This window comes from Hypomesus transpacificus, chromosome 20 (genome assembly GCF_021917145.1).
Source record: "Hypomesus transpacificus isolate Combined female chromosome 20, fHypTra1, whole genome shotgun sequence".
NCBI classification, from domain to species: domain Eukaryota; kingdom Metazoa; phylum Chordata; class Actinopteri; order Osmeriformes; family Osmeridae; genus Hypomesus; species Hypomesus transpacificus.
In genome coordinates, this window is record NC_061079.1 from 3,091,586 (window position 1) to 3,119,487 (window position 27,902).

General features: G+C 45.2%; 1 protein-coding gene across 1 annotated transcript; it reads right to left on the bottom strand.

Moving 5' to 3' along the window:
• Positions 1 to 1,082: 1,082 nt before the first annotated feature.
• LOC124482647 (homeobox protein MSX-2-like) lies at positions 1,083 to 4,485 on the bottom strand. The gene is made up of 2 exons (XM_047043092.1): positions 3,834 to 4,485; positions 1,083 to 2,889 (listed from the first exon to the last, which is right to left on the bottom strand). Exons 1-2 carry the CDS (start codon positions 4,177 to 4,179, stop codon positions 2,441 to 2,443), a joined length of 795 nt encoding a protein of 264 aa, XP_046899048.1. The 5' UTR covers positions 4,180 to 4,485; the 3' UTR covers positions 1,083 to 2,440.
• Positions 4,486 to 27,902: the final 23,417 nt, after the last annotated feature.

The window sequence follows — 27,902 nt, forward strand, 5'->3', positions numbered from 1 at the left end:
TGATCAATCAAACAGAAACAACACAAAAATACTTTGATATCATATATGTGAGCGTGTGTCTGTGTGTGTAGTAAGAACTATCTGGTGCTGCGTCTGATTGGCTGAACAGCCTGTCACTCCTGCTGAGCTGGCACTGGTTGTTCAACCCAGCACTCTGTATGGATCACTTATCAATTTTCCATGTTCTCATACCCCAGTTAAGATCACATACACACACACAAACATGCACACACACACACACACAGAAACCCTTCCAGCCTTAGTGTGTCAACCAGGGCCGTAATCATAATATATATTGAGTAGGACACATCCCCCCCCCCCCCCCCAATATTCAAATCTGGTCAAAATGTCCCCCCAATATATTGATATAAAAATATAAATTAAATATAAATGTGCTACGCTACGACAGGAAACCACGCACTTTGTCCAAAATTATCATACAAAATCTAATAATCAGGGAGTCAGGTGGCTGAGCGGTTAGGGAATTGGGATAGTAATCAGAAGGTGGCTGGTTCGATTCCCAGCCGTGCAAAATGACGTTGTGTCCTTGGGCAAGGCACTTCATCCTACTTATCTCGGGGGAATGTCCCTGTACTTACTGTAAATCGCTCTGGATTAGCGTCTGCTAAATATACATGTAAACATATTCATAAAAATAGAAATTTTATAATACTAGTATTACTGGTTATGGTTATGGTCTTAGTGTCAACTGAGTAAGGTTCTATACTAAAAAACACCACTAGAGGAAGTGTATGACAGCAATGGACACAAAACGATCTCTGTCTGTCTGTGTCTTGATTAGAAGGAAGTTGGTTAATGAACTGCAGCCTGTAAATGATTTCCTGGTTACATCAAAGTCACACAGAAGTTGTAATCTGCAGTGGTCCTCGCCACAAAGACCGCAGGATTTACAGCCTGGTTTCACAGGCTGGTTTACGAGCTGTACTGCTACCCCCATCTCTCTGAGAGGAGGGAGGGCAATAAAAAGTAGGAAGGACGAGTGGAGAGGAGAGAAAGGGACACAGAGAGAGAGGGAGAGAACGAGACAGAGAGAGGGTTAAAGAGACAGATAGAGACAAACAGAAGTAGGGAGAGGGGGCTAGGTTGACATTAAGTTATGTTCTAGCTTCAGTAGATTGCATCTACTGTATATTGTGGTTGCTATGGTGACGTGCCCTACGTCCTGGCCAGACAGGTCTCCTTCTCATCTCCATGGTTGCAACAATTTGGTAATACTGGGGAATCGTAAGAGAACAGGTTCGTCTTGGTGATCTGGGGGTGGTATACAGGACAGTCAAGTAGACCACAGAAAGTTTTTTGTAAGGCATTTAATTCTTTGGTTGCAGTGAAAAACATTACCCTTTATAAAAGACACTTACAAAACATGCAGAAAACTGCTCCTTTCAAAAGAGCAATCTGCAATGCAGATTTTCTTTCTACAAAACGCTTCTTTGATTCCGTACTGTACATGTCAAAAGCACACTTTGTGATTCACTTACAGACTTGGCATATTCCAGCATTACAAGTGTAAAGTCAGACTACAATAAATAAGCATATACAGATTAAATGAGGAAGTGCGGAAAATCAAATTGGATATAAAACAACCAGAAAACACCAGGGAAGTGACAAGGAGACATCTTTGGCGTGAAGACCTCTGAAGCTATCTGGTTAACTGAGCCCTTGAGTCTAAATCTCATTACAAGACATACCTTTTCATCTGCTAGATAACAGGAAGGCGGCTTCATGTTGAGTGTGTGAGAAGCCCTTAGCTGATATGTATTCACAACACCATATCATCACATTCAACCTGTGGATATCTGAACAGGTTGACTGTGACTGCTTTGTTGATGATCATATATTTAAAAATGTCGATGCAAACAGCTGTGTTCGTGAGATGTTTGAGAGGGAGATAGACAGAGACACTGAGAGAGACATAGAGTAGGGCACTGAAAGAGAGACACAGAGATAGAGACACTGAGAGAGATAGAGACATAAAGACATTGAGAGAGAGACCTAGTGAGACCAAGACAGAGGTGAGCCCTACTTGCTTGTATCAGTCTAGGTTGTCTTTGTGTTTCAGTGTCTCAGTTCTCCCAAGCCACACACCCTGTAACAGCACTGGGCACACCTGAGCACTGAGTGTCGACTGTCAGCTGCTTCCTGCTGTGTTGCTCTAGCTTCCTGGTTAAGTGTCTCTAAGACAGGAAGTCCTCAGCTGAGACAGGATGTCTCAAACTGGTGAGACAGGAAGTCCTCAGCTAAGGCAGAGTCCTCAGATGGTGACATAGAAAGTCCTTATCTGGTTAGACAGGAAGTCCCCAGCTGGTTAGATAGGAAGTCCGTTGACCATTACTATTATTTTGTTTATTGAGATGATGATTTTTGCTATCATCTTTGTCGCTGTTGAGATTGCAGTCCGGGGGTGGGGGAGGTGGGGGGGTCAGGAGAGGTGGTACATGCTGTACCCCAGGGGTGAGGAGTAGAGGCTGAGGGGGGCAAGAGGGGAGAGGGGGAGGAGTGGCCGGGGGTGATGATGAACGGGGAAGGGGTAGGACTGTCCATACAGCGACATGGCGGCCTGCAGCCCCCCTCCCAGAGGGTGTGCCAGGGAGAAGGCGGGGTGGAACGAAGGCTTGGCGGCCATCTTGAGCTTCTCCAGCTCAGCTTCCTGCAACCGCTTGGCCTTGGCCCGGCGGTTCTGGAACCAGATCTTCACCTGGGTCTCCGTCAGCACTAGGGAGGAAGAGAACTCGGCCCGCTCAGCGATGGACAGGTACTGCTTCTGCCTGAACTTTCTCTCCAAGGCCAGGAGCTGAGAGGTGGAGAAGGGTGTGCGAGGCTTGCGGTTGGTCTTGTGTTTCCTCAGGGAACAAGAGGGGCTCACCTGACCTGGGGGGAGAGGGAGGGAGGTAGAGAGAGAAATGGAGAGAGATGGAGAGGGAGATGAAAAGAGAAAGAAATAAGAAAGAGAGAAAGAGAGAAAGGAAGATAGGGAGATAGAGAGAAAGAAGGAAAGATAGAGGGAGACAAAATGAAGGGAAAACAATCTAAATATGTGATAAATTATGAAGTAGGCTATTCCACATAAGAGTAAAAATACCATGTAATATTTTGTCTATCATACATTTCTGTCGAAATGAGTTTTAAAGCCAGCAACAATAAGTAAATTGGGTCATTGAAGGCCTTCTATTCCAAAACGTATTATGAAAATATTCAGATTATCACTAAACGGGCCTACTACGCAAAAAACTAAACACAACAATTTTCATGCTATAGTAATTATTTTGTTTGTTAAATAGTGGTTACATAATTGTTTAATAATAAGTACAATTGTTGGCTACATGAGTATAAGCAAATGAATATACCTAAACTGAATAAACCAGATATTTCTGTATCTGTTTACAGTGCCGTGTAAAAGTCTTAGGCACAACAACAACAACAAAAAGTTAAGCAAAAATGCTTTAAGATAGAAGGAAATGAAAAGACTAACCTAAATGTTTTGCAAAATTGCACCTTTATACAACGGCACATATACAGAAGACAAAAATACATAGCCTATATTACACAATATTTATGTAAAAAATAATACTGGGGGCCAATATATATTATATATATTCTGCACAGTAGGCTACTGTATATTCTCAAACAAAAAATCATAAGTAATTCAAATATGAATAATCAATTATCTTCATAAAGCGTTATGAAGATAATTGATTAGCCATTTCATAAATGCATATTGACAAAAAACAAGGGATAAAAACTTCTGCCTAGTCGATTGAAGTCAAACGAACATACATTTTTCGTTTTCATCCACAAACAAGATGAGCACTTACGAGTCTGTGTTGGGTTCACCAGCCAGCTCGTGCAGTCATCTGCCTCCGAGGATTCCGACTTCACCGGAGACGGTGGGATGAAGCGCTTTCCGAGGCTCTCTGGTGGACTGCACGTATCTCTGAACAAGTTGGACGACTCTCGGGCCTTGGAGAACGTAACCACCGATACGTGATCAGGTCTAAACTCGCAGTGAGTTTTCCTGCCCGACATTAATGCTTCCACGCTGAAAGGATGACGGGTTGTCACAGGAGTTTTGCTATTTTCGGTCGTCCGCCCCGCCGACTCCGGATCCTGGCTGTCCTCGTCAGAAGAACTGAAGTCCCTCACACTTGCCCTGGAATACATCCCACCTAACTCTGCCCCTGACGGTGGCAGGTAACGCAGCTAAACTGACGGAGACCGGGACAACCGACGGTATGAAGTAAGAATGGGAGGAACCTTCAAAGAAGGCGGCGAGCAGTCCGATGTCATGAGAATCAGCTCCCGGCAGAACTTTCGGCCAATGGCAGCGCTGCCAAAACAAAAAGGTTTCGGGGCGGTTGGTGCCATTCAGCTGTCACGAGATTACAAGTCAAACCTACACGCAGTAAATATTCACATGGCGCGTTTAGCTGCAACGGATTCCCTCAGAGCCCAAACACCGGGAATTACTCGTAAACAGGAGCCCCGAGAGGGTGATTTACGACCAATTATGAGCAGGGTAAACACAGATTAACGATCTGTCTCCGGATATGACTGCAATGACCTGGGACTCCGATCGGGACACATTAAAGCGGACAGTCTCTCCCCTCAAATACGATCAAATATACAATGGTATTTTGTTGTTGTTGAGATAAGCACTCATCTTTCAAAGCTTGTTTATTAATTACTATGAAGTCACACTTTGATGTAACAAATATCCCTTTAAAATGTATATCTTTATTGTTATGAACTTTACAAATTGAAAACTAGTTTCCACTGCATGCCATTTCTCATCTATTTGAATCGATCAATTAACACCACATAATTTGAAAATAATTCCAATTTGATTTGTTAATCTCAAGTACTTGTTAGACCAGTTTGTGTGTGTGTGTTGTTTGGCATGTGTTGTGTTTGTATGTGTGTATGAGTATATGTGTATTTGAGCATGCATATGTGTGTGTTTCGGTGTGTGTGTTTAATTTGTACATTCATGTGTGTGTAGGTAGATGTGTGCATGTTTGTGTCAATGGCCCCTTTCCCAGTGGGCGTGGCAGCAGTCGTTAAGCGGTGTGATTTCAGAGACAATCTGAGGTTTGTGACGGCGCCAGAGAACGGCCAGATCAAAGAGCCTGTCTCCTCAGGGGAGAAACTAGGCCTGCTGCTGTGGCTCCACTCAAAGTTCACACACACACACCCCCCCACACACACACACACACACATACATTCAGCCCTAGGGCATCCTGCCACTCACAACTACTCTTACCGACCTTCATGAGAACTGTGTGTGTAAAGGTATGTGTGTGCACATGAGTGTGTGTACGTGTGCATAGGTTTGTGTGTGTGGTGTGCATATGTGTGTGGCGTATGTAGGAGTGTGTGCGTGTGCTTCTGTGGTGTGTGGTGTGTGTATATATGTGTGTGTGAGTGCTTCTGTGCTGTGTGTATGTGTAAGTGGTGGGTAAGTGTGTCTGTGTGTACTTCTGTGGTGTGTGTGTGTGTTTGTTTACATCGTTCCCCTGAGAAATAGAAATGGAGAAGGAAGAGTCCTGGTGTCGGTAAGTCACCCACTTCATCTCACTTCCTCATGTCATTAAAGAAGAGAGATGATTAGCTGGCCTCAAAGGAGAAGGGGGAAAGGGGAGAGAGGAGAAGAGGTTAGAGGAGGGGAGAGAAGGAGAAGGGAACAGAGAGGAGAAAGAGGAGAGGAGGGGAGAGGAAATGTGAAGAGGAGATACAAGGTCTTGATGTGCAATTTCAGTTGTCTGCAAATCACGAGAGCCTTGTTATTTTTGGGGGATTGTGTTAATGGATTAATTGTTTTTAGATGTGTTTACATGTGTATTTAAGTATGTGTGATGGAGATGTATGATAATGTGGCCAGTCTGGGGAAATCTTCAACAACAAACACAAACAAACTAATCAGGACTCATCATTGTCTCATTATCATCACACATACACACATACACAAATATACATCCATTCTCACATTCAAACGTGCATATAAACCTACACTCACAAATGCACAGACACACATACACACACAATGGTTTCTAAAGATAGCTCTCCCAGGACTTGCTGTGTGCTGCCTCTTCCTAGTTAAATGAAAACTAGTAGACTCATCTCCATAGAGGCTGTGGAACACTTAGACTCATCTCCATAGAGGCTGTGGAACACTTAGACTCATCTCCATAGAGGCTGTGGAACACTTAGACTCATCTCCATAGAGGCTGTGGAACACTTAGACTCATCTCCATAGAGGCTGTGGAACACTTAGACTCATCTCCATAGAGGCTGTGGAACACTTAGACTCATCTCCATAGAGGCTGTGGAACACTTAGACTCATCTCCATAGAGGCTGTGGAACACTTAGACTCATCTCCATAGAGGCTGTGGAACACTTAGACTCATCTCCATAGAGGCTGTGGAACACTTAGACTCATCTCCATAGAGGCTGTGGAACACTTAGACTCATCTCCATAGAGGCTGTGGAACACTTAGACTCATCTCCATAGAGGCTGTGGAACACTTAGACTCATCTCCATAGAGGCTGTGGAACACTTAGACTCATCTCCATAGAGGCTGTGGAACACTTAGACTCATCTCCATAGAGGCTGTGGAACACTTAGACTCATCTCCATAGAGGCTGTGGAACACTTAGACTCATCTCCATAGAGGCTGTGGAACACTTAGACTCATCTCCATAGAGGCTGTGGAACACTTAGACTCATCTCCATAGAGGCTGTGGAACACTTAGACTCATCTCCATAGAGGCTGTGGAACACTTAGACTCATCTCCATAGAGGCTGTGGAACACTTAGACTCATCTCCATAGAGGCTGTGGAACACTTAGACTCATCTCCATAGAGGCTGTGGAACACTTAGACTCATCTCCATAGAGGCTGTGGAACACTTAGACTCATCTCCATAGAGGCTGTGGAACACTTAGACTCATCTCCATAGAGGCTGTGGAACACTTAGACTCATCTCCATAGAGGCTGTGGAACAGTTAGACTAATCTCCATAGAAGCTGTGGAATAGTTAGACTCATCTCCATAGAGGCTGTGGAACACTTAGACTCATCTCCATAGAGGCTGTGGAACACTTAGACTCATCTCCATAGAGGCTGTGGAACACTTAGACTCATCTCCATAGAGGCTGTGGAACACTTAGACTCATCTCCATAGAGGCTGTGGAACACTTAGACTCATCTCCATAGAGGCTGTGGAACATTTAGACTCATCTCCATAGAGGCTGTGGAACACTTAGACTCATCTCCATAGAGGCTGTGGAACAGTTAGACTAATCTCCATAGAAGCTGTGGAATAGTTAGACTCATCTCCATAGAGGCTGTGGAACACTTAGACTGATCTCCGTAGAAGCTGTGGAACAGTCAGACTCATCTCCATAGAAGCTGTGGAACAGTTAGACTCATCTCCATAGAGGCTGTGGAACAGTTAGACTCATCTCCATAGAAGCTGTGGAACAGTTAGACTCATCTCCATAGAGGCTGTGGAACACTTACACTCATCTCTATAAAGGTTGTGGAACCCTTAGACTCATCTCCATGGAGACTGTGGAACACTTACACTCATCTCCATAGAGCCTGTGGAACACTTAGACCCATCTCCATAAAGGTTGTGGAACCCTTGGAACCCAAGCGAGTGGGCAATAGAAAAAGGTGACGTGAAAACACTGCAGAATGCTGATTGGTCAGAGAAAACCCACCATGAAAAAAATCTGGGTGCTATTCCAGCAGAATTGTTTTTCAAAACCAAGCCTTTTGAGAAGACAAAGCTGTTCTGTTTGGTTGCTGACAAAAGGATCCAGCCAGAGCAGTGTGTGTCGCTTTAGAGTCGACATGACGGGCATTTTCATTCAGTGTCGCTAGGACAACCAGCCACATTCAGGGGGTACTGTTTGGCAGTGGAAAACGAAGCACCTGGTACCAAAAGCGAGTGGAACTGTCAAGCTTAGCCCGTTCGACGTAGTGGAAAAGCGCCATCAGACTCGGAACTATAAATGAGCCAAACAGGAAAGACCAACATCAAAGATATCTAAACTGTTTAAATGCCAGCAGTCGTAAAACTGAATGTTTGTTTGTGTGTATGTGTGTGTGTGGTGTGGTGTGTGTGTGGTGTGCGTGTATGTGTGAAAGGAGTTTCATCTCTTTGACAAGTTGTCTCTGACACACACACACACCTCTCTAGACCAGACACACTCCACCGTTTAATAAGGGAGAGACGCCAGGCACAGTAGGACCAGCCCCAGACACACATGCGTACACACTCACACACACGTTCAAACATACACAACCGGCCCCCATGGAGACTGGGCCTTAATCGAGCCCCTTCCTCTGTCAGGAGGTCAGGGGTCAGGGTCCCAGAGTGTGCCTTTGAACCTGGTTGGGGGGAGGTGATTGGCAGCACAGCAATTACCCCTCATTTTGTGTTATTGCCCCAACTTCTGTCATGGAGAGAGGTTGACTGATTACTTGACTGGCTGGTTGGTTGACCGAATGGTTGACTGACTGGTTTGCTGACTGACTGGTTGACTGACCGACTGATTTGTTGACTGACCGGCTGACTGATTGGTTGACTGGCTTGCTCACTGACTGACTGTTTGACAGGCTGACTGACTGTCCATCTGTCTTTCTCTCCCCCACCACTTTGCCCCCTCCTCCCTCCATCCTCTCCTCCTGCCTCTTCTGGTGTTAAGGTACGTCCTGTAACGCGACACAGGAAGTACACTGATCAGCACCAGCTGACGGGGGTGGAGGTGGGGAGTTTGGGGGGGTGGTAAGGAAAATGCCAGTGGGGAGGGAGAAAGAAAAAAAAGAGATCTAAAAAGAAACTAAGAATTCATGCAGCAGAAATTTGGTGTTAATGATGATCAATGTGTCATTAATGACTTGATAATGACCAGAGTGACTCTTACCGGAAGAGAAGCCCTTGTCTCTGAGTCATACCTGCCAGAAGGGGGGAGGCGGTGTATACACTCTGTATACACCCTCTTCTCTCTCTCTCTCTCTCTCTCTCTCTCTCTCTCTCTCTCTCTCTCTCTCTCTCTCTCTCTCTCTCTCCTCCTCTCTCCCTAAAAAAACCCACAGTTAAGGGGGTTGGGGGAGGGCTGAGGCTGGGGGGTAAATGCCAGGATAATTTGCCTGTCATCAAAGCACACTGGTTCCAGCAGGTCTGACTGGCTCTGATGATAGCTACACTAGACTCTGGTTAGTGTTAGGTTAGGTCAAACTGTACCATTAGACTCTGGTTAGGGTTAGTTCAGGCTACACTGTACCATTAGACCAAAAGGGCAGCTTGGTCCATGAAGCAGGAGAGGAGGGGGCCCAGAAAGAGGGGGGAGAAGGAGATAAAATAATCAGGAAAAAGGGGGAAATGATTGGAGAGAGCTAAAAGAGACAGAGGAAGAGGAGGGAGAAATGGAGTGATAGATAGGGAAATAGTCTTTCTTTTGCAAAAAAGAAAGACAGGAAGACAAAGAGTGAGATTAAGAGAGAGAGTGAAAGAGAGAGAGAAAGAGAGAAAGAAAAAGTCTCCAAGTCTAGACTGTATTTAGGACTCCTCCCTGATTGCTTTGTTCTGCTTCATGTCTGCCAGGTAATTACCTCAACACACTGGGGCAGAGTGTGTGTGTGCTTGAATGTTTGGGTGTATGAGTGCGTGGGAAAAAGGAAAAGAGAGAGCTTAATATGAGAGAGTTTGAGATAGTTTGAGAGGGTCAGGGATAGAAACAGAAATAGAGACAGAAAGAAAGACAGGTAGAGAGAGACAGAGATGAAAAGAGTGACAGAAATGGAGACAGACAGATAGTCAAAATGAGAGAGAGAGAAAGAGATGAAGAGGAAGAGGGGTTGTGTGTAGAGACAGGAAGAGAGAGAGAGGGAGAGAAAGAGAGAGCGATAATGAGGTTGTAAGAGGAAGTAAACTGTTCTAAGTGACTCCTGGTATGTTGTCGCGGTGACGACCAGCGGATATTGCTCATAAATGTGATGACATCACAGCATTTTAATGAGATACAGACCTCTTCTACACACACTCACATACCTGCAGACATACACACTCAAAACACACACGCACATACTTGCATGCACAAACACTCACATACGCACGCACACACACACACGGGCAGACACATCAGAAGGGAAAACAGTCTGGATGCAAACGACCAGTGATAAGGAACTGAACAATTAAACTGATCCAGATATTGATCCAGATATGGATCGGCGTGTTAGACTCCTAAAGTGCGATTTTGTTTGTCAGCTTTTTAATTTGGAAACAGACAAGACTGTTGCTCTGGTATAGCTGGTTAGAGTCGGTATCTGTCTTCTCTCTCTCCCTGCTTCCCTCTCTCTATCTTCTGTCTGTCTGTCCCTGTCTGTCTTTCTCTCTTTCTCTGCTCCCTCTCTCTTCCTTTCGCACCATCTCTCTCTCTTTCTTTCTCTCAGTTTTTCTTTCCCTATTTTTTCATTCTCACTGTCTCTCTATCTCTCTCTTTTTCTCGTACCCTCTTTCTTTTTCTCCATCTCTCCATCTCTCTCTTCATCTGTTACACACATACATTCTGATGGAGTGTTATGAAGAATTACTTTAATGGGTCAATAAATCATAGATGGTCAAACACACACTAAACACGCTCAAAATACCATGGACAAGGACACACACACATGTTGACACACACACACATACCTGACACACTCTCACACACACAACATAATGTGGACAAGCACACACACACACACACACATTTCATCATTTACACACAGACCTGATACACACCTTTTGGCATTCTCACACACTCTCACACACACATTCCTGACGTACACTCTCACACATACACTATGATTTACATCGCAGCACGGCGCCAGGTAAAGTGTCCTGTCTGAGCAGTCATCATCCAGCCACACAGCGGACACAGCCTGCAGCTCAGCTCCAACCCCCCTCCTCTGCTCCATTCCCATCCCTTCTCCTCTCCTCCTTTCCTCTCTCCTCTCTTCTCCCCTCCCCCTTACCTCTCTCTTCTCTGTTCCTCTCCTCTCCCTTCATCTCTCCCTCCCCTCCTACCCGTCCAAGGAGGGGAGGAGAACAAAGGAGAGAAGCGAGAGATAGGTCAGTGAGAGAGTAGAGACAGAGATAGTGAAGAGCACAGAGAGGGGTAGAAGAGGAGAGGAGGGGAGAGGGGAGGAGAAGCTGTCACAGTGTTGGGTATTGACACACGCTGTACCTTGTCATTACAGCATTCCTACCTGAGCGTCAAGGCTCCGCAGGGAGTTTGGGCCGTCCTGGCAGACAAACTCAACCCCCCCAGGGGAGTGTTTGACATTGTGGTGAACTCTATAAGGAATAGCTGCCTCCCTCTCTTTTTGTTGCTCTCCATCCCTCTCTCTCTTTCTTTCCTTCTATGCGTCCCTCTCTTTCTCTCTCTCTATCTCATTATCTCTCTTGCTCACTCCCCATTCAGTGTTATTGCGTTGTCGTTGAGTGTTTAACAGATTAGCCTTGATGTTGCCACAGGGCTCCTTCCCTGCCCCCCCCCTCCCCCCCTCCCTCCTTCCTTCCTTCCTTCCCTCCTTCCCTCCCTCCCTCCCTCCCTCCCTCTTCCTATCCCCACATACCCTTACATTTTCTCGTACTAAACGAAAAATAATAATAATGATGTTTTCAAATTACACTATATGTTACAACAACAACAAAAATATTGCTTTTCAATGCCACCGGAATCATAACGGAAGCTGTCTCAGGACTTCAGTGTGATGACGAATGAAGGAGGAGACCAGACTCAGGCTTGTAGCTCCTTTAGGTAAGAATGGAAAAGTTCCCCTTTAATCCAACACGGTGAGAGAGAGATGGATGCACACATCATAGAAAATTCTTTATCGCAATGCATTATTTTCAAATGGTAAATGGACTGCATTTATATAGCACGTTTTTATACCTTGGCACCCAAAGCACTTCACAATTTTGCCTCTCATTCACCGATTCATACTCACGCATACCGACAGCGGGCAAGCTGCCATGCAAGGCGCCACTCTGCCCATCATGAGCGACTTGGGGTTCAGAGTCTTGCTCAACAATACTTCGGCACATGGCCTGGGAGGAGTCGGGAATCGAACCGCCAACCTTGCAATTAACAGACGACCCTCTCTACCCCCTAAGCCATAGCAACCCTAACGTTTAGTGTGTAATCAGGTGTATGTTAGCCTGACGTTGTCATACTCATAATTCTAGTCAGAATATGAGTCTGAGAACTCTCCGTTGGGCTTTGACTACAGCGTGTTTCAAACGAGCCTGGAAAACAAATGCCTCTTAGCTCAATTGGATAAATCTACAACCAATCAGAGCAACAGAGTATGTGACCTGTGTTAAGCGCCGCATAGTTGTTGTCAACAGAACTAAACTGAAAGGCAGCTAAATCTTTACTGACTAAACTGCAAGCAGACTTGAAGTATGCTTGAACAATGAATACAAACGATTTTTGCCGGTGTTGTAAAATTAATTTAAGGGTAAGGGGAGTACTTGTTCACACGGTCAACCTTTTAGAGCGAAACAATAAAGGGCAATGCATATACAAACAAGTTCTCCGTTTAGGATTACAACTCCACAAAAGAAAAGGAGAAACCATAATGGCCACTGGGTTTTCATTGTGTCCCATCTTCTTCGCGACCATCGGGGCCAACTGATAAATTAAACTTTTACCGAATCCTGTAGGAAGGACGGAAAAAACATATTTTCCATCGACAAATGCCTTGATTGCGTCTCTCTGTTCCTCTTTCAAAATTAATGCGCTGTCGATGTCTTCTAAAACAGACTCGATGGCAGAATCATAACATCCCAGATCTCCAGCGGTAGCCATGTTTGTTCAAAACAAATTCAACTTAAGCGCTCTTTTGTGTCGTGGGTGATTGCGTTACTGTTGATCATCTGTCCATCATCGTACAAAGCCCGCCCTGGCAATTTCATTGGTTCGCCCAGATTCTGGTTTTCTGTAGTTGGTCCCCAATACGAGACCCTCCAGACCCATCTTCCCGACCAAATTATTTTGGGGGCGGGGAGAAGTTGGGCTGGCAGCCAGGCTAGATGTATGTCCCCATGAAGATAGAAAAGTAAGTGCACAGACACACACACACACTGTCTGTCTCTATCAAGATGGCAGCCATATAGCCCTGTTGTGTGGTGACTGCCAACCCGCAGAGATGATTAAACAGAGCTCTCTCTCCGTGACAGGAAACCACTAATTTTCCTCCTTCTGCCCTCGGCCTGTCAGCCTGATGGATAGACCTGATGGGCAGAGTTAATTGAAAGGAAAGAAAGGAAAGGAGAGATGAAATGGAGGAGAGGAAAACAGAGGAGAGGGAGTGTGAGGGTGTTTATGATCAGAGGAGGGGCCCAACTCTGGACAGACTGAACTAATCAAGCACAGCAATGTCATCATTGTTCTCTCTCATCTCTCTTCAGTTCTGGGATTAATAAATGTTCTTGACCCCTGGGCTGCTAAGCAAGGACTTAGTTAAGTGTTAAGGTCATACTAGTGGATGCAGTTTATGATAATGATCCAGATTGAACGATTCATCCTTCCGCCTGACAGCCTTCAATAACTAATTGATGTTGTTGGTTTTGTTGTTGTTGTTATTGGGTGTGCTTGCCTTTGGCGAGCGCAATCTTTGTTCTCTCACATATTATTATTATTTATTATTATTTCCCCCCCCCCAAAGGAACCCTCAATATTTGGACTACATAGTCAACGTCAGTGTCAAAAGGTTCGTCTTGGTCTCGATTGCGTTGCTTCTATTGGGATTTACGTTCCGCCTTGTGTCGCACAAAGGAACTCAGTGCTAGTCTAACGTCACAACGTCAGCACACGTTACCAACAACGCATAGATACAACGTTCTAGTAACACAGACAGCGATATCAGCGAGCCTTCAGCATTAGTACCATAGCTAAAAGTCTAGGAAAGTTGAGGCAACTTTTTGCTAGGTACCTACGAACATGTCTTAATCTTCTAGACAAGTGGGTTCCCCTTCGTTCTTTTGGTGAGCACTCTCATGAGCCCTGCTTACCCGGCGTCATGATTTTGAGTGTTCGCGTAGTCGCTCAGCAATTTAAAGCCGAATCCCATTACTCCCCCTTACCCCTTCCCCCTTCCACTTAATTTACCCCTTCCCCTTGGCCCTCGAAAGTAAGGGGTAAGGGCTACATAGTCCTAGGAAATGGGACGCCACTTGGTTACAGGTACGTCATCTAGCACGTATCGATATCTCCAAAGCAAGTAGCGTTATGCACTGATATTAAACGAAATTCGCTGCTAATGGAGTTTACTTATAACTGTAGACATGCTAGTCAAAGAAATGCGGAACTGTTGTGCAATTCAGAACTGTAACATTAGCGTACCAAACTAGCGATTTTTAGAAACGTTTCAATTAGGAAAATGGTTGCAAATATATATGTTCATGACTGTATTTAACACAAAACAAGACTGTCATAATTTTTTAATCAATTAATTAAGCCGATAATATAACATTTATTGGACTCTCTGGATGATTTGGTCGCCATTGTTGCCGGTCGCGCAGTTTTCACATAGCCCTAGGTTTCAAGTAAGCTCCCGATCTTACTTGGTTTTAAGGGGTGTATACCCCTTAGTCTTAGCCCTTCCCCTAGCTCCAAAAGAGTATTGGGACACCACTAGCTCTCACGGGAACGCGCAAAACTAAGGGGAAGGGGTAAGGGTAAGGGGTAAGGGGAAGGGGTAAGGGGAAGGGGTAAGGGGGAGTATTGGGATTCGGCCTAAGACTTGAAAGTACAGGAGTTAGCTGGCTGAGCTGTCACATTATAATGTATTTGAACGTATTGTGAAGCTTGTGCATCACAGTATTGTTGCACGGTTTACAATTATATTACAGTAAGTAAAATACTTATGTACTGGTTCAGTACATAAGTGAAGCATTTTGCTACCTGCTTACAGCTGGCAGCTGTGCTCCGTTTTGCTCCTAGATTCAGGCCTAGCCCCGGTAAATTGTAGACCTAGCTAACTACCACACTTCTGCTGTGTGGGAATCGCAGGAGCTAACCAGTCGAAGGATGTACAAATATAGAGGGTGTTGATATTCACAGCCTGTGCAACTGACGCAAGCCCACCACCATTTCCCCAGAAATTGTACCCTCTGTTGTTGTGATTGTGCTGTTTTGTCGTTGGTGGTGTTGTGGTGACTGTTGTTGCTATGTGTTGCTATGGTTGTTGTTATTGTGGTTGTTGTTGTGTGTGGTTGTTGTTGTTTGTGTTGTTGTGTCTTGTCAGTTATTTGGGCTGCATGTCAGCTCGTCTGTGCTAAGTGCATGTTGTGAAGTGTGCATATGTACATGGGTGTGGGTGTGCGTGCATGTGCACGTCTGTCTATGTTCGCATGCCTGGGTGTGTGTTTGTGTGTGTATGTGTGTGTGAAGAGCAGCCATCCTGGCCCCAGTAGCAGCTCTGCTCCATGCTGGAGTGATTTAAACAGTAAATGAAGCAGTAATTAGGCTTTTAATAGCAGATCCTGTTTCAACAGGGGGAAAGAGAGAGGGGGGGGGGGGGGGGGGGCGGCAGCCTTCAAAGCCTTCCACTGGACAGCTTTACACTCCAACACTTAGTGTTTTATGTGGAGGTGATGGTTTCGGCACATACACGGCTCTCAAGGTCCTTAACGTGTAGCTGAACTCACCATGTATAGGGGTTTAACTCAAAAAATTGGTTTTAGAGTTCAGTTACACTCTGAAGAACAAACTCAATACCAGCAGTAGAATCAGGCTGGTTATAACAGCCAACCAGGAGCGGAGCCCTATACTAAGAAAGACGGATTTAGGGTTAGCGGGTAACTTGAGGTTTAACTCTGGATTTTCAGTGTTACTGAAGTGGTTCACTGCTTACCAGGATAGATCACCATGGTAACTCATGCTGTTCCGTAGGAGGTTATTTTGGAGATAACAGATCAATACGTACCGCCTACTGACCAACCAAAATCATCTTGACGATTAGTCCAAAAATCCTGTGAATCTAATTGGATGGAAAACACTATTGTAGAGTCCGATCTACTACTGACTTATGAGTGATATTGAGAAGACCATTAACTTACGCATTTACAGTTGGCCATTTTCTCCTAACATTCCTCTCTTTTTTGGAAGCAGCAACAGTGTTGCTTTCACTTGAATTATGCACTTAAATTCTTCGTATTTGTTTAAAATTAATGTTTGTTCTTCTTTTGTGAAGCACGGCGCTCTAGCCTTGTCCATGTTTGTAATTGATCTTATTTGGCAAACACGTCCTTTTTTACGTGAACACGCTCATCGCTCAATTGGGGAAACCTGGGTTGAGTTAAAGAGTTGATAACCACCATTGTGATACTGCTTAGCATGATTGCCGTTGTCAGGCTTCGTAAAGCAAGATAACGAGAATTTATCCTGGGCGTGTTGAACTTGCTTCGTAGTACAGGGCCCTGGTCTCTCGACAACTTGTTCAAAATGATGACCATAAAGATTCAACACTATGGAACATAAGTAGGTCCCAGTATTCTAGGATTCCTTCTGTGTGTGTATGTGTACGTGTGTGTGTGAAGCTCACACCAAAAAGCCAGCGCTGTCTCCATGGAGACAGGTACAGTCCGCAAAACCCCTCGCTCCCTCAGAGATGGAGACCTCCACCAGGGAGAGAGAGACATCTGTCAGAGAGAGAGAGACCTCCCTTAGATTGAGAGACATCTGTCAGAGAGAGAGAGACCTCCCTTAGATTGAGAGACATCTGTCAGAGAGAGAGAGACCTCCCTTAGATTGAGAGACATCTGTCAGGCAGAGAGACCTCCCTTAGATTGAGAGACATCTGTCAGGCAGAGAGACCTCCCTTAGATTGAGAGACATCTGTCAGGGAGAGAAAGACCTCCCTTAGATTGAGAAACCTCTGTCAGAGAGAGAGAGACCTCCCTTAGATTGAGAGACATCTGTCAGGGAGAGAGAGACCTCCCTTAGATTGAGAGACATCTGTCAGAGAGAGAGAGACCTCCCTTAGATTGAGAGACATCTGTCAGGCAGAGAGACCTCCCTTAGATTGAGAGACATCTGTCAGGGAGAGAAAGACCTCCCTTAGATTGAGAGACATCTGTCAGGGAGAGAGAGACCTCCCTTAGATTGAGAGACATCTGTCAGGCAGAGAGACCTCCCTTAGATTGAGAGACATCTGTCAGAGAGAGAGAGACCTCCCTTAGATTGAGAGACATCTGTCAGAGAGAGAGAGACCTCCCTTAGATTGAGAGACATCTGTCAAAGAGAGAGAGACCTCCCTTAGATTGAGAGACATCTGTCAGAGAGAGAGAGACCTCCCTTAGATTGAGAGACATCTGTCAGAGAGAGAGAGACCTCCCTTAGATTGAGAGACATCTGTCAGAGAGAGAGAGACCTCCCTTAGATTGGGAGACATCTGTCAGAGAGAGAGAGACCTCCCTTAGATTGAGAGACATCTGTTAGAGAGAGAGAGACCTCCCTTAGATTGAGAGACATCTGTCAGAGAGAGAGAGACCTCCCTTAGATTGAGAGACATCTGTCAGGGAGAGAGAGACCTCCCTTAGATTGAGAGACATCTGTCAGAGAGAGAGAGACCTCCCTTAGATTGAGAGACATCTGTCAGAGAGAGAGAGACCTCCCTTAGATTGAGAGACATCTGTCAGGCAGAGAGACCTCCCTTAGATTGAGAGACATCTGTCAGAGAGAGAGAGACCTCCCTTAGATTGAGAGACATCTGTCAGGGAGAGAAAGACCTCCCTTAGATTGAGAGACATCTGTCAGGGAGAGAGAGACCTCCCTTAGATTGAGAGACATCTGTCAGGCAGAGAGACCTCCCTTAGATTGAGAGACATCTGTCAGAGAGAGAGAGACCTCCCTTAGATTGAGAGACATCTGTCAGAGAGAGAGAGACCTCCCTTAGATTGAGAGACATCTGTCAGGGAGAGAGAGACCTCCCTTAGATTGAGAGACATCTGTCAGGGAGAGAGAGACCTCCCTTAGATTGAGAGACATCTGTCAGGCAGAGAGACCTCCCTTAGATTGAGAGACATCTGTCAGAGAGAGAGAGACCTCCCTTAGATTGAGAGACATCTGTTAGAGAGAGAGAGACCTCCCTTAGATTGAGAGACATCTGTCAGAGAGAGAGAGACCTCCCTTAGATTGAGAGACATCTGTCAGAGAGAGAGAGACCTCCCTTAGATTGAGAGACATCTGTCAGAGAGAGAGAGACCTCCCTTAGATTGAGAGACATCTGTCAGAGAGAGAGAGACCTCCCTTAGATTGAGAGACATCTGTCAGAGAGAGAGAGACCTCCCTTAGATTGAGAGACATCTGTCAGAGAGAGAGAGACCTCCCTTAGATTGAGAGACATCTGTCAGAAAGAGAGAGACCTCCCTTAGATTGAGAGACATCTGTCAGGGAGAGAGAGACCTCCCTTAGATTGAGAGACATCTGTCAGGGAGAGAAAGACCTCCCTTAGATTGAGAGACATCTGTCAGAGAGAGAGAGCCATTGGTCTGGAAGAGCTCTGTCAGGGAGACTGAGAGCGCCGTCAGCGAAAGGTTGTCAGAGAGACGTTACTGTGTGTGTGCGTGTATACATATAAGTATAAGTACAAGGCTGTGATTTATATAGATAATCAATATTTCCTCCACCATTGCTTTGGCAATATTAACATTATTATTTCATGCCAATAAAGTCAATTGAATTGAAATGAGAGAGACCTCTGTCAGAGAGAGAGACCACCTTCACAGAGAGAGACCACAGCTGTGATTAAAAAGGCCTTGTCTCTGGCTGCAATCAGACCTTGCTGTAACTCTGTTTATAGGAGAATTTCACTGTAAACTGCATGTTTTTTTCAGTAGGAAAGTCATCACACTACAAAGCTTAAACAATAACGATGGTGTGATTGATGTAGCACTTCTGTGGGCTCTAATCAACTCTGTCTGACATGAAACAGATGAATGGTTACTGCTTGAATACTGGCTGCTGGTGGAAAAGCCCTCATCATCATCATCATCATTACTCTGTTTCACGTACAGTCCATCGAAATTCTCCTTCCTCAGCAAGACAGCAGTGTGCGTGCGTGCGTGCGTGCGTGTGTGTGTGTGTGTGTGTTGGGGAGCAGCATAGTGTATAAGATAACACTTTGTCATCTTTGGGTGTTACAGCAGCAGAGAGACAGTCAAAATAGAGACATTAAAATTAAGAAATAAAAAAGAAAAAACGTGTTAGAGAACAGTTCCCTCTAGTGGCTGTGAGACTGATACACACACATGCACACACATACACACACACACACACACACACACATACACACTGGTATCCAGTGACAGCCAAACAGCAGTCTAACGCTATCTAACAAAACCAAGGGGATGAGGAGGGGTGAGGAAGGATGTGGAAGGGTGAGGAGGTATGTGGGGTGAGTTTGAATGGTGAGGAAGAATGTGGAAGGGTCTGGAGGATGGGTGAAGGCAGGTGAGCAGAGATGAGTGGAACGTGCATCTCCAGGCAGACTGCTCCCTACTGCTTCAACACCAGGGGGCAGTCTTGTGCCTCACGTGTGTGTATCTAACCAGGTGAACCATCATTCTATGAGGAAGACATAAGAAGACAGACAAGCAGGGAGTCCCAGTTATCTCTATACCGGTACTGCATACTCACACACACATAAACACATTGCAACCTGCAAACACACACAAAGGTATTACTGTAATCACTGAGCCAAATTCACTCTACTGAGAGAATTGGCTGGCTTGTGGACTCTCTGGTTGGCCGGCTGGTTCACTGACTGACTAGATGACTGGGTGATTAACTGACTGATTGTTTGGCTAGTGGACAGACTGGTTGGCTTTTTGGCTGGCTGGCTGATTAACAGACTAACTGGCTGGCTGGTTCATTGACAGTTGCTGAATGACTGAATGGCAGAATGTTTGACAGCCTGTTTGACTGATTGACTGACTGAATGGATGACTGACTCTGACTGACTGACTGGATGGGTGGCTGACTCTCTGACTGACTGACTGGCTGACTGACTGGCCAGCTAGCTGCTATGTGCTTTGTTCCTTGCCTGTTGTCAACTGAAGGTACATCTCCCATACAACAGTAACTATGTGATCAACATCACAGCTGTTGCTAAAAGGACCTCAGAGTCGGAGGATAGGTAAACTGTTTCTATGGCAACAGGGAGCAGGTCTTGAATATGGTGGGCATGCAATGTGGTGTAAGACTGACAGAGGTTAAAAGGCGAGGGAAGGTTTGAGGGAGAGAGACAGACCGATAAGTAGGACAATTAAAATGTCATCTTTGATTAAGAGCACGGATATCTGACAGGCAAGAGAGGAGAGGAGAAGAGATGAGAGGAGAGCAGAGAAAAAGGGGAGAATAGAGGAGAACGGAGAGGAGAGGAGAAAAAAGAGGAGAAAAAAGGAGAGGAGAGAAAAGAGAAGAGGAGAACAACAGAACTCCCTCAGATTATCCTTCAGGCGTTAGTCACACTGCTGAACCAGCCTTCCCTCTCAACCACACACATATAAACACACAGACACACATGCAAGCACGCACACACACAGACACACACATAACATACACACCACATACACACACAAACACACATCCCTTCTAGCCTGATGTCAGCAACAGCGAGAAAGTGGGATAAAGAGAGAGAACATCCTAACATGGGTAAGCAGGGTGAGAGAGAGAGGGTGAGAGAGGGAGAGATAGACATATACAGGAATGGTGAGAGAGATAAAGAGAGACTTTAATATGACCTAGCAGGGTGAAATAGAGAGAGAGAGAGAGAGAGAGAGAGAGAGAAAGAGAGAGAGATGAAAGAGAAAGAGAAAGAGAGGGAGAGAGAGGGGGAGGAAGAGTCATAGTGACAGATCAAGACAAGGTGAGAGAGAGAAAGAGAAAGAGAGAGAGAGGCTGGGAGCCAGTCAGACAGGGTAAAAACACTTGACATCCAGCCAGTCAGACAGAGACGAGAACAAGCTACACAGCCGGCTGCCTAAGTGGCGATGGGCAGCATGCCTGGGTGGAGCCTCCCCCGCCTTGCTTCAGTGTTTATTTACCCAGTCAGGATTGCCTTCTGGCCCTGAGCATCTGACTTTTTTCTCAGAATAGGTTGGAGGGCAGCTCTTTTTATTCATTCGGTATTGGTTGGCAAACAAATCAAGTGCACCCGCTCCCCTTGAGCCCTGTGAAAACTCCTGTCAATAACAGGACACTACGTGACTGTGTGTGTTTGTGAGTGAGTGAGTGTGTGTGTTTGCCTGTACTTTTTTGACAACACAATGAAAATTTGAACACCGCTTCAGGGGAATGTTTCCATGGAAACAGCAATGACATGGATTTAGTTAGTTAGTTCGTTTTTTTGTTTGTTTGTTTGTTTGTTTGTTGGCCCTTTCACTCGATACAGAATATGCTACCTTGGTCTGCTAAACAGAAAACTGCGCTCATAATTCCATGAAGAGAAATGAAAATAATTGGTTGAGAATAGATAAGGAAGATTGTGTAAAGAGAGCAGAGTATCACGCACGTACACACGCACACACTGACACGGCACATATACAGCACAGACACACATAGTAACTAAAAACATGCATATTTGATTTGTTTATTGTCACAAGTTATGAAGTCACTTTAGATTTAGGAGAGTTCTTCATCCAAGGTCTCAAATCCTTCAGATGTCCTTTTCTCAGCGGGAGGGATTTTACAGTAAATCGTATTCATTTCTTTTTCTGTTTTCTCTCTCTCCATCATAATCTCTTCCTTAATCTCTCTTCCAGCTATTTTCTCCTTTCAGTCATTCTGTCTCTCCTTTCTTTCCGTTCTCTCCATCTCTCTCTTCTCACTCTTTCCATCTGTTCCTCTCTCTCACTTTCATTAGCTCTGCTCCATGACAGGCAAAATGATGATGAGAGTGTGTGTGTGTGTATGTGTGTGTGGGTGTGTGTGTTTGCGTGTGTGTGTATGTGCATGAGTGTGTGTGCGTGTCTCGATTTAAATGAATTTCCGGGATGAACAATATATGAAAAGCCAGCCTTTCTCTGGCTTCTAATTGGAGAAGAGATCAAAGTCCTGTCCATCCAATCCTGTGGCAGTTTGAACAGATGTCTATCCAAACAAATACAAGTCATCATCACAGAGTTAATGAGTCTTATTAAACTACCCTCTTCAGAAATCGCAGAGGAAGGGAGAGGAGAGGAGAAGCGGCAACAAAGGAAAAATGGGAGAGGAGAGGAGTGGTGGAGAGGAGATTAGACAGGGAAGAGGGGAAAGGAGAATTGGAGAAAAGAGGGGAAGAGAGCAAATGAGAGGAGATCAGTGTCAGTAACACATAACACCAGTGATGGGTCTTTTGGCTGCCATTTGTAATAACATGCTGCTGTGAATGAAAGCTATAAATTACAGTTTGTGGCAACCCGGGAGCCCGGGGACGCCACAAGACTCTGGGATACGGACTCCGGGTCGAATTTTGCCATAGCTCCTCAGTCAGCCAACGAGGGACACAGCTGAACCTCATTGGATGATTGGCAAGCACCACCAGATAAAGGCGGCACTGTCCATGGGATGGAAGAAAGGGGAAAGGTAACCCCATATCAGCGAGCCTGAGCCACTGTCTGAAACCACTGTATTTTTTGTTTTTAAACCTAGAGCCGACACCGGAGTGCCGAGGAAGCCCTCATCAAAGGGTTGTTTTTGACAGCAGTTCTTGTGCGCTGTAAGGTTTTTGGTTCAATAAATGCCTTTTCTCGGGCTCACCATGACCCTGGTTGTGTTTCCCTGTGCAGTGTGAGGTCAAAACCCACGGGCCGCTCCTTGGTTGCCTCAAATTATTGACCTGCCTCACAAGTATAAAGAGGAATATTTATTGCGTTCTTTTCCCGTTTCTCTTTCCCTCGTTCTTTTCCCCTCCCTCTAATCCCCTAATGACAGCAGAATGATTGACGTAATAAAATGAAAGGATGTGAATTTCATTGAAGGTGCCCCATAACATATTTTATCTCCCTCCTCTCTCTCTCTCACTCCCTTTCTCCGTCTCTCTCTCTCCCTCCCTCTCTTTTCTTTCTCTCTTTCTCCCTCATCCTCCTGCTCTTTTCTTTTTCCCCTCCCTCTCTTCTCCCTCTCTGCCCCTCCCCTTTTCTCTCTCTCGCTCTCTCTGTTCCCCCACAGCTCCTAAGCTCCTTCTGCCACTCTCTTCCACTCGTGTCTCCTGACTGTGCCTTACGATTGTGTGTATGAGTTGTGTGAGTGTGTCTGTTTGTGTCAGTGTATTTCTATACTAATGCCACACAGGCATTTTCTGGATGGCAGTTTTGAATGCAGAATTGTCCACGAGTCTCTCTTTCATCCTATGTGTGGGACAGAGAGAGGGGGGGGGTGATGGGGGTGGGGGGGTGAAGGAGAGATGAGAGGACATTATGCAGGATTAAGAAGATAAGGAAAGAGGGTAAGAGAGGGGGAGTGATGGAGTGGGAGGAAGGAAGGAAGGAAAGAAGGAAGGAAGGAAAGAAGGAAGGCAAGCAGGAAGGAAGGAAGGAAGGAAGAAAGGAAGGTCAGATGGCTGAGCGGTTAGGGAGTTGGGCTATTAATCATAAGGTTGTTGGTTCGATTCCCGGCATTGCCAAATGACGTTGTGTCCTTGGGCAAGGCACTTCACCCTACTTGCCTCGGGGGAATGTCCCTGTACTTACTGTAAGTCGCTCTGGATAAGAGCGTCTGCTAAATGATTAAATGTAAATGTAAGGAAGGGACTGTGAGGTTATTCTTCATCTGTCAACTTTTCCTCTCTCCCCTCTTTTCCCCCTCTCCCCCAATTCTCCCACACCCTCTCTCCCCTCCCCCTCCTCTCTCTGTTTTGAAGAAGTTAATTTTTCTTCTGCTCATTATGTGGAGAATAAAGACCTGAGATGTCAAAAACATTCTCCTGCTATGCTGATTAAATGTGTGTGTGGGGGGGAGTAGGTATGAGTGTGTGTGTGCTTGTGTGTGTGTCTGCTGCTTCATCTCAGTGGGAGTCCAGTCTCTCTAGTTCAGACAAGCTTTTATTATTTCAATGAAGGACACTTTAAACCGTGTGGTGCAGTATCCAGCCAATATTCTTGTTTTGTGTTTAGAATTTTAATATATGGAAACAATTTTCTTCAGCCAGCCAGCGAGTTACTCTGAAGCCAGGAGAGGGATGGTGTTGTTGGGTAGAGGCAGAGGAGATGAGAGAAGAGAAAAGAGGAGTGGAGAAGAGAGAAGAAGAGAGTAAGGAGGAGGACAGGAAAGGAGGAGTACTGGCTCCAGGTTGGGGACAGTGTTGTTGGGATGAGAGGAGGAGGAGAAAAGGAGGAGAGAAAGAGAGGCGAAGGAGAAAAGGGCAGAAGTTGCGCCGGGCCTCTGACTTCCAGACAGCGAATAAATAACTCTCTCAGGGGACGACATCACTTCCCTTAAGGAGCGTGGCAAATCATAATGCTGTGTACCTTGTGCTAGGTGCGCTAGCTGTGTTAGCACTGATGCTGTTGCAGAACTAGCATGATCCTCACAGTTCCACCCATGCCTCTGTAGAAGATGCTTTAGAAAGATAAGAACCTACACACAGAGGACAAGCTGGTTTTGGTGTCATGACAAGTCTTCTGCTTGATGGAGCAGACCGGTCATGCTAGGAGTGATAAATGTCAGTACTCACCACCTAGGGTATATGAAGATAACCAAGGTACAATAGCCTTAGCAAAAAATCCAGTAAGCAGGCAAAGATGCAAACATGTAGACATCAAGTATCATTTTATTAGGTCTACTGTAAATAATGGTACAGTTATGTTAGAGTATTGTCCAACTAATGAGATGGTAGCACATGTACTGACAAAGCCGGCAACCAAGAATAAGTTAATTAAGTTTGCTGCATTTATTTTTGGAAGATGATGTTGCATATATTAACAATGTGAGAGCAAGTGGGGGTGTTAACAGTGTACTCTCGACTTGTATTATGTTTTTGTTTTGTTTATTGATTGAATACTGACACCTGTGATTGTTTATGTGGGTTTGTACCTGTAGTGTGATTGAAGTGTTAATGAATAAATCTCCTTGAGAGAGTGCAGCTGTTGCTGTGTGTTCGAAGTCAGTCAGGTTGTTGCGTCTACTCTGTTAACAAAGAAGGTGGAAAAGAAAGAGAGATGGGGGGGTGTAAGATGGGAAGGAAAAAAAGAATGAGAGAGAAAGAAAAGGAAAAATGAGAAATGTAAAGCGAGAGAGAGACAAAGAGAGAGAGACAGAGAACACACCGTATTTCTTCGATTAAACGCCGCCCTCGAATAAACGCCGCCCTCAAATAAACGATGCACCAAAAACGAACATTGTAAAATAAACGCTGCCCTTGATTAAACACCGCCCCCAAAAATCAGAAAACGGTTATTTAATTAAATTAAAACACAGTAGTCTATTTATTACACAAGTCAATCACAAGTGTAGCCTATTATGATTCCCACGAAGCACTGACAGACAAGTGACTTTCTTGCTAAAAGTTTAAAGCTTCTTCTCCAAATCCACCATGAAAACTAAACCCACAGTATAACAACAAAATAAAGTTGAAGTTTGCTACAAGCAAGCTAGTTGGGGTGGCTATCCAAACTTCACTGAGTGAGGGGATTGTTTGAAAGTGGCGAATATGAGAATGTTTCTTTTGACATAAAGTTTAGGCTGTGGCACTGAAGCCAGCGACACACCACACAACCTTGAGTTTAAACTTTACATACATTCTTTAATGTGACATTATTTACTGTACATGCAAGTCTTGATTTGCTTAAATGTACATGTATGATGCTGCTAGTAGTAGTACACCACGGCACAATACGATACTCGCTGTGCAACATCACATCAATCCATGCATCGTTCGCTAATGTGTGCTGACGTGGTGACTTAGCTAGCACCCTTTGTTGACTAAAGGCACTTTTTGCCACAAAAACGTTGTAACCTCCTAAACTGTGCAACGGAATGTAAATCAAAATACAAGCAACGCAATCGAGACCAAGATGAACATTTTGACACAGGCGTTGTCTATGTAGTCCAAATATTGACTGATCCTTAGGGGGCGAAAATAAAAAATAATAAATATATACGTGAGAGAACAATGGTTGTGCTCGCCAAAGGCGTGAGCACACCCAATAATGTAATTGCGACAATTACATGTAGCCTGCGATATAGTAATAGCTGACCACCACTGGCGAATTCGCCTTTCATCAACCCCAAGTTTGCGTGATACAGATATGTTGATACTGGTAAGTGCTTTCTGCACATCTTTCTGTTTGAAAGCTTGAAGTGTAAGAATGTTTCGGCAAGCTGCTTCAGATTTCTACACAATGAAGGCACACGCGCGGCTTCAATTTCATACTAGGCTTTGTGTTGGACCTCCTTGTCTATTATTTGTTTGTCTATGGCCGCACCGCGGCTGCAATTCTCTAAATCTCTCTTACTGATTAAACGCCGCCGTAGTATGATTGTGTGCGTGTAGTGTGTGTTTGTGTGTATGTATGTGTGTGTCTATGCATGTGTATATGAGGTCTAGTTGTGAATGTTAATTCATCCCCCCTTCACATTCCTCCAACCTCTCTTCTCATCTCCTGTAGGCATTTAATATGCAAGAGATGGAGGGAAGGGGTGGTGGAGGGGAGATCGGGAGGATGGATGAGAGATATAGAGGAGTTGTACAGCTTAATGAAGGACCAATTACACGGTTATCAGAGAGAGAGAGGGGAGAGGGGAGAGATGCAGAGATATCAGACTGACCTTCTGTATGTATGTGTGTGTGTATGTACGTGTGTGTGTGTGTGGAGTTTGCGTGTATCTTTTCCTTGTCTTCTCCTCACCTATCAACACCTGACACAAATGTGCCAGACATACACCTCCACACATCCCAGACATAGCACTAGAACACACACATTCCAGACATAGCACTAGAACACACACATTCCAGACATAGCTTCACACACATACATGCACCCCACATATTCACCTTACATACACCTCCACACAAACAGGCCACTCACACCTTCACTCACATGCCAGACACACACACAGACACTACATACACACGTGCGCACGCACGCACACACACAAATACTACACACACCTACACACACAAACCAGACATACTTAAATGCCGTGCCAGACATTTGAAGCTAAATTATTAAGATCTTGTGATGTGAATACTGCATGATTCTGATCTCAGAATCAACACACATTCTACTGAGCCAGAGGAAATGGGCCAGTGCACATATGCACATACACATATATATATAGGGAGGGAAGGAAAGAAGGAGAGAAAGGAAAAGAGAGAGCCATTCAGACCATTTGTCCTCTCATGACCTTGTTCATTTAATGTCTCCCCAGATGGTAACAAGCCCCCAACCTCCCTTCTCTCCTCCACCCTATATCCCTCGCTCCTAATTCTTCCCCTCCCCTTTCTCCTCTCTTCACCCTATACCACTCTCTTCTAACTCTTTCCCTCCCCTCTCTCCTCCATCCCTCATACATCTCTCCCAATTCCATCCCTCCTCTCCCTATTTCCTTTGTCCCTCTCTCATAACTCCATCCCTCCTCTTCCTCCTTCCCTCCCTCCTCCAGGAAGTCACTGTCTTCCACTGACAGCAGGGCGTCCGGTGGAGAGGGGGGAGGGGGGGTCTGGCCATCTGTGTGTGTTTGTGTGTGAGTATTTGTGCTCCATACCCCTCGCTGTGTGTGTGTGAGTGTTCCATATTTACCTGTGTGTGTGTGTGTGAGTGCTCCACATTTACATGTGTGTGTGTGCGTGTGTGTGTGTTTGACCTACACAAGGCTCTTTTCTTCTTGTATCCAAAAGGAAC

Excerpts from the sequence above, each read along its gene's own strand:
- LOC124482647 (XM_047043092.1), bottom strand. The coding sequence starts at position 4,179 with ATGTATTCCAGGGCAAGTGTGAGGGACTTCAGTTCTTCTGACGAGGAC. Across the intron at positions 2,890-3,833 it reads GGTGAACCCAACACAGACTC|GTCAGGTGAGCCCCTCTTGT; the intron begins GTAAGTGCTCAT and ends CTCTCCCCCCAG.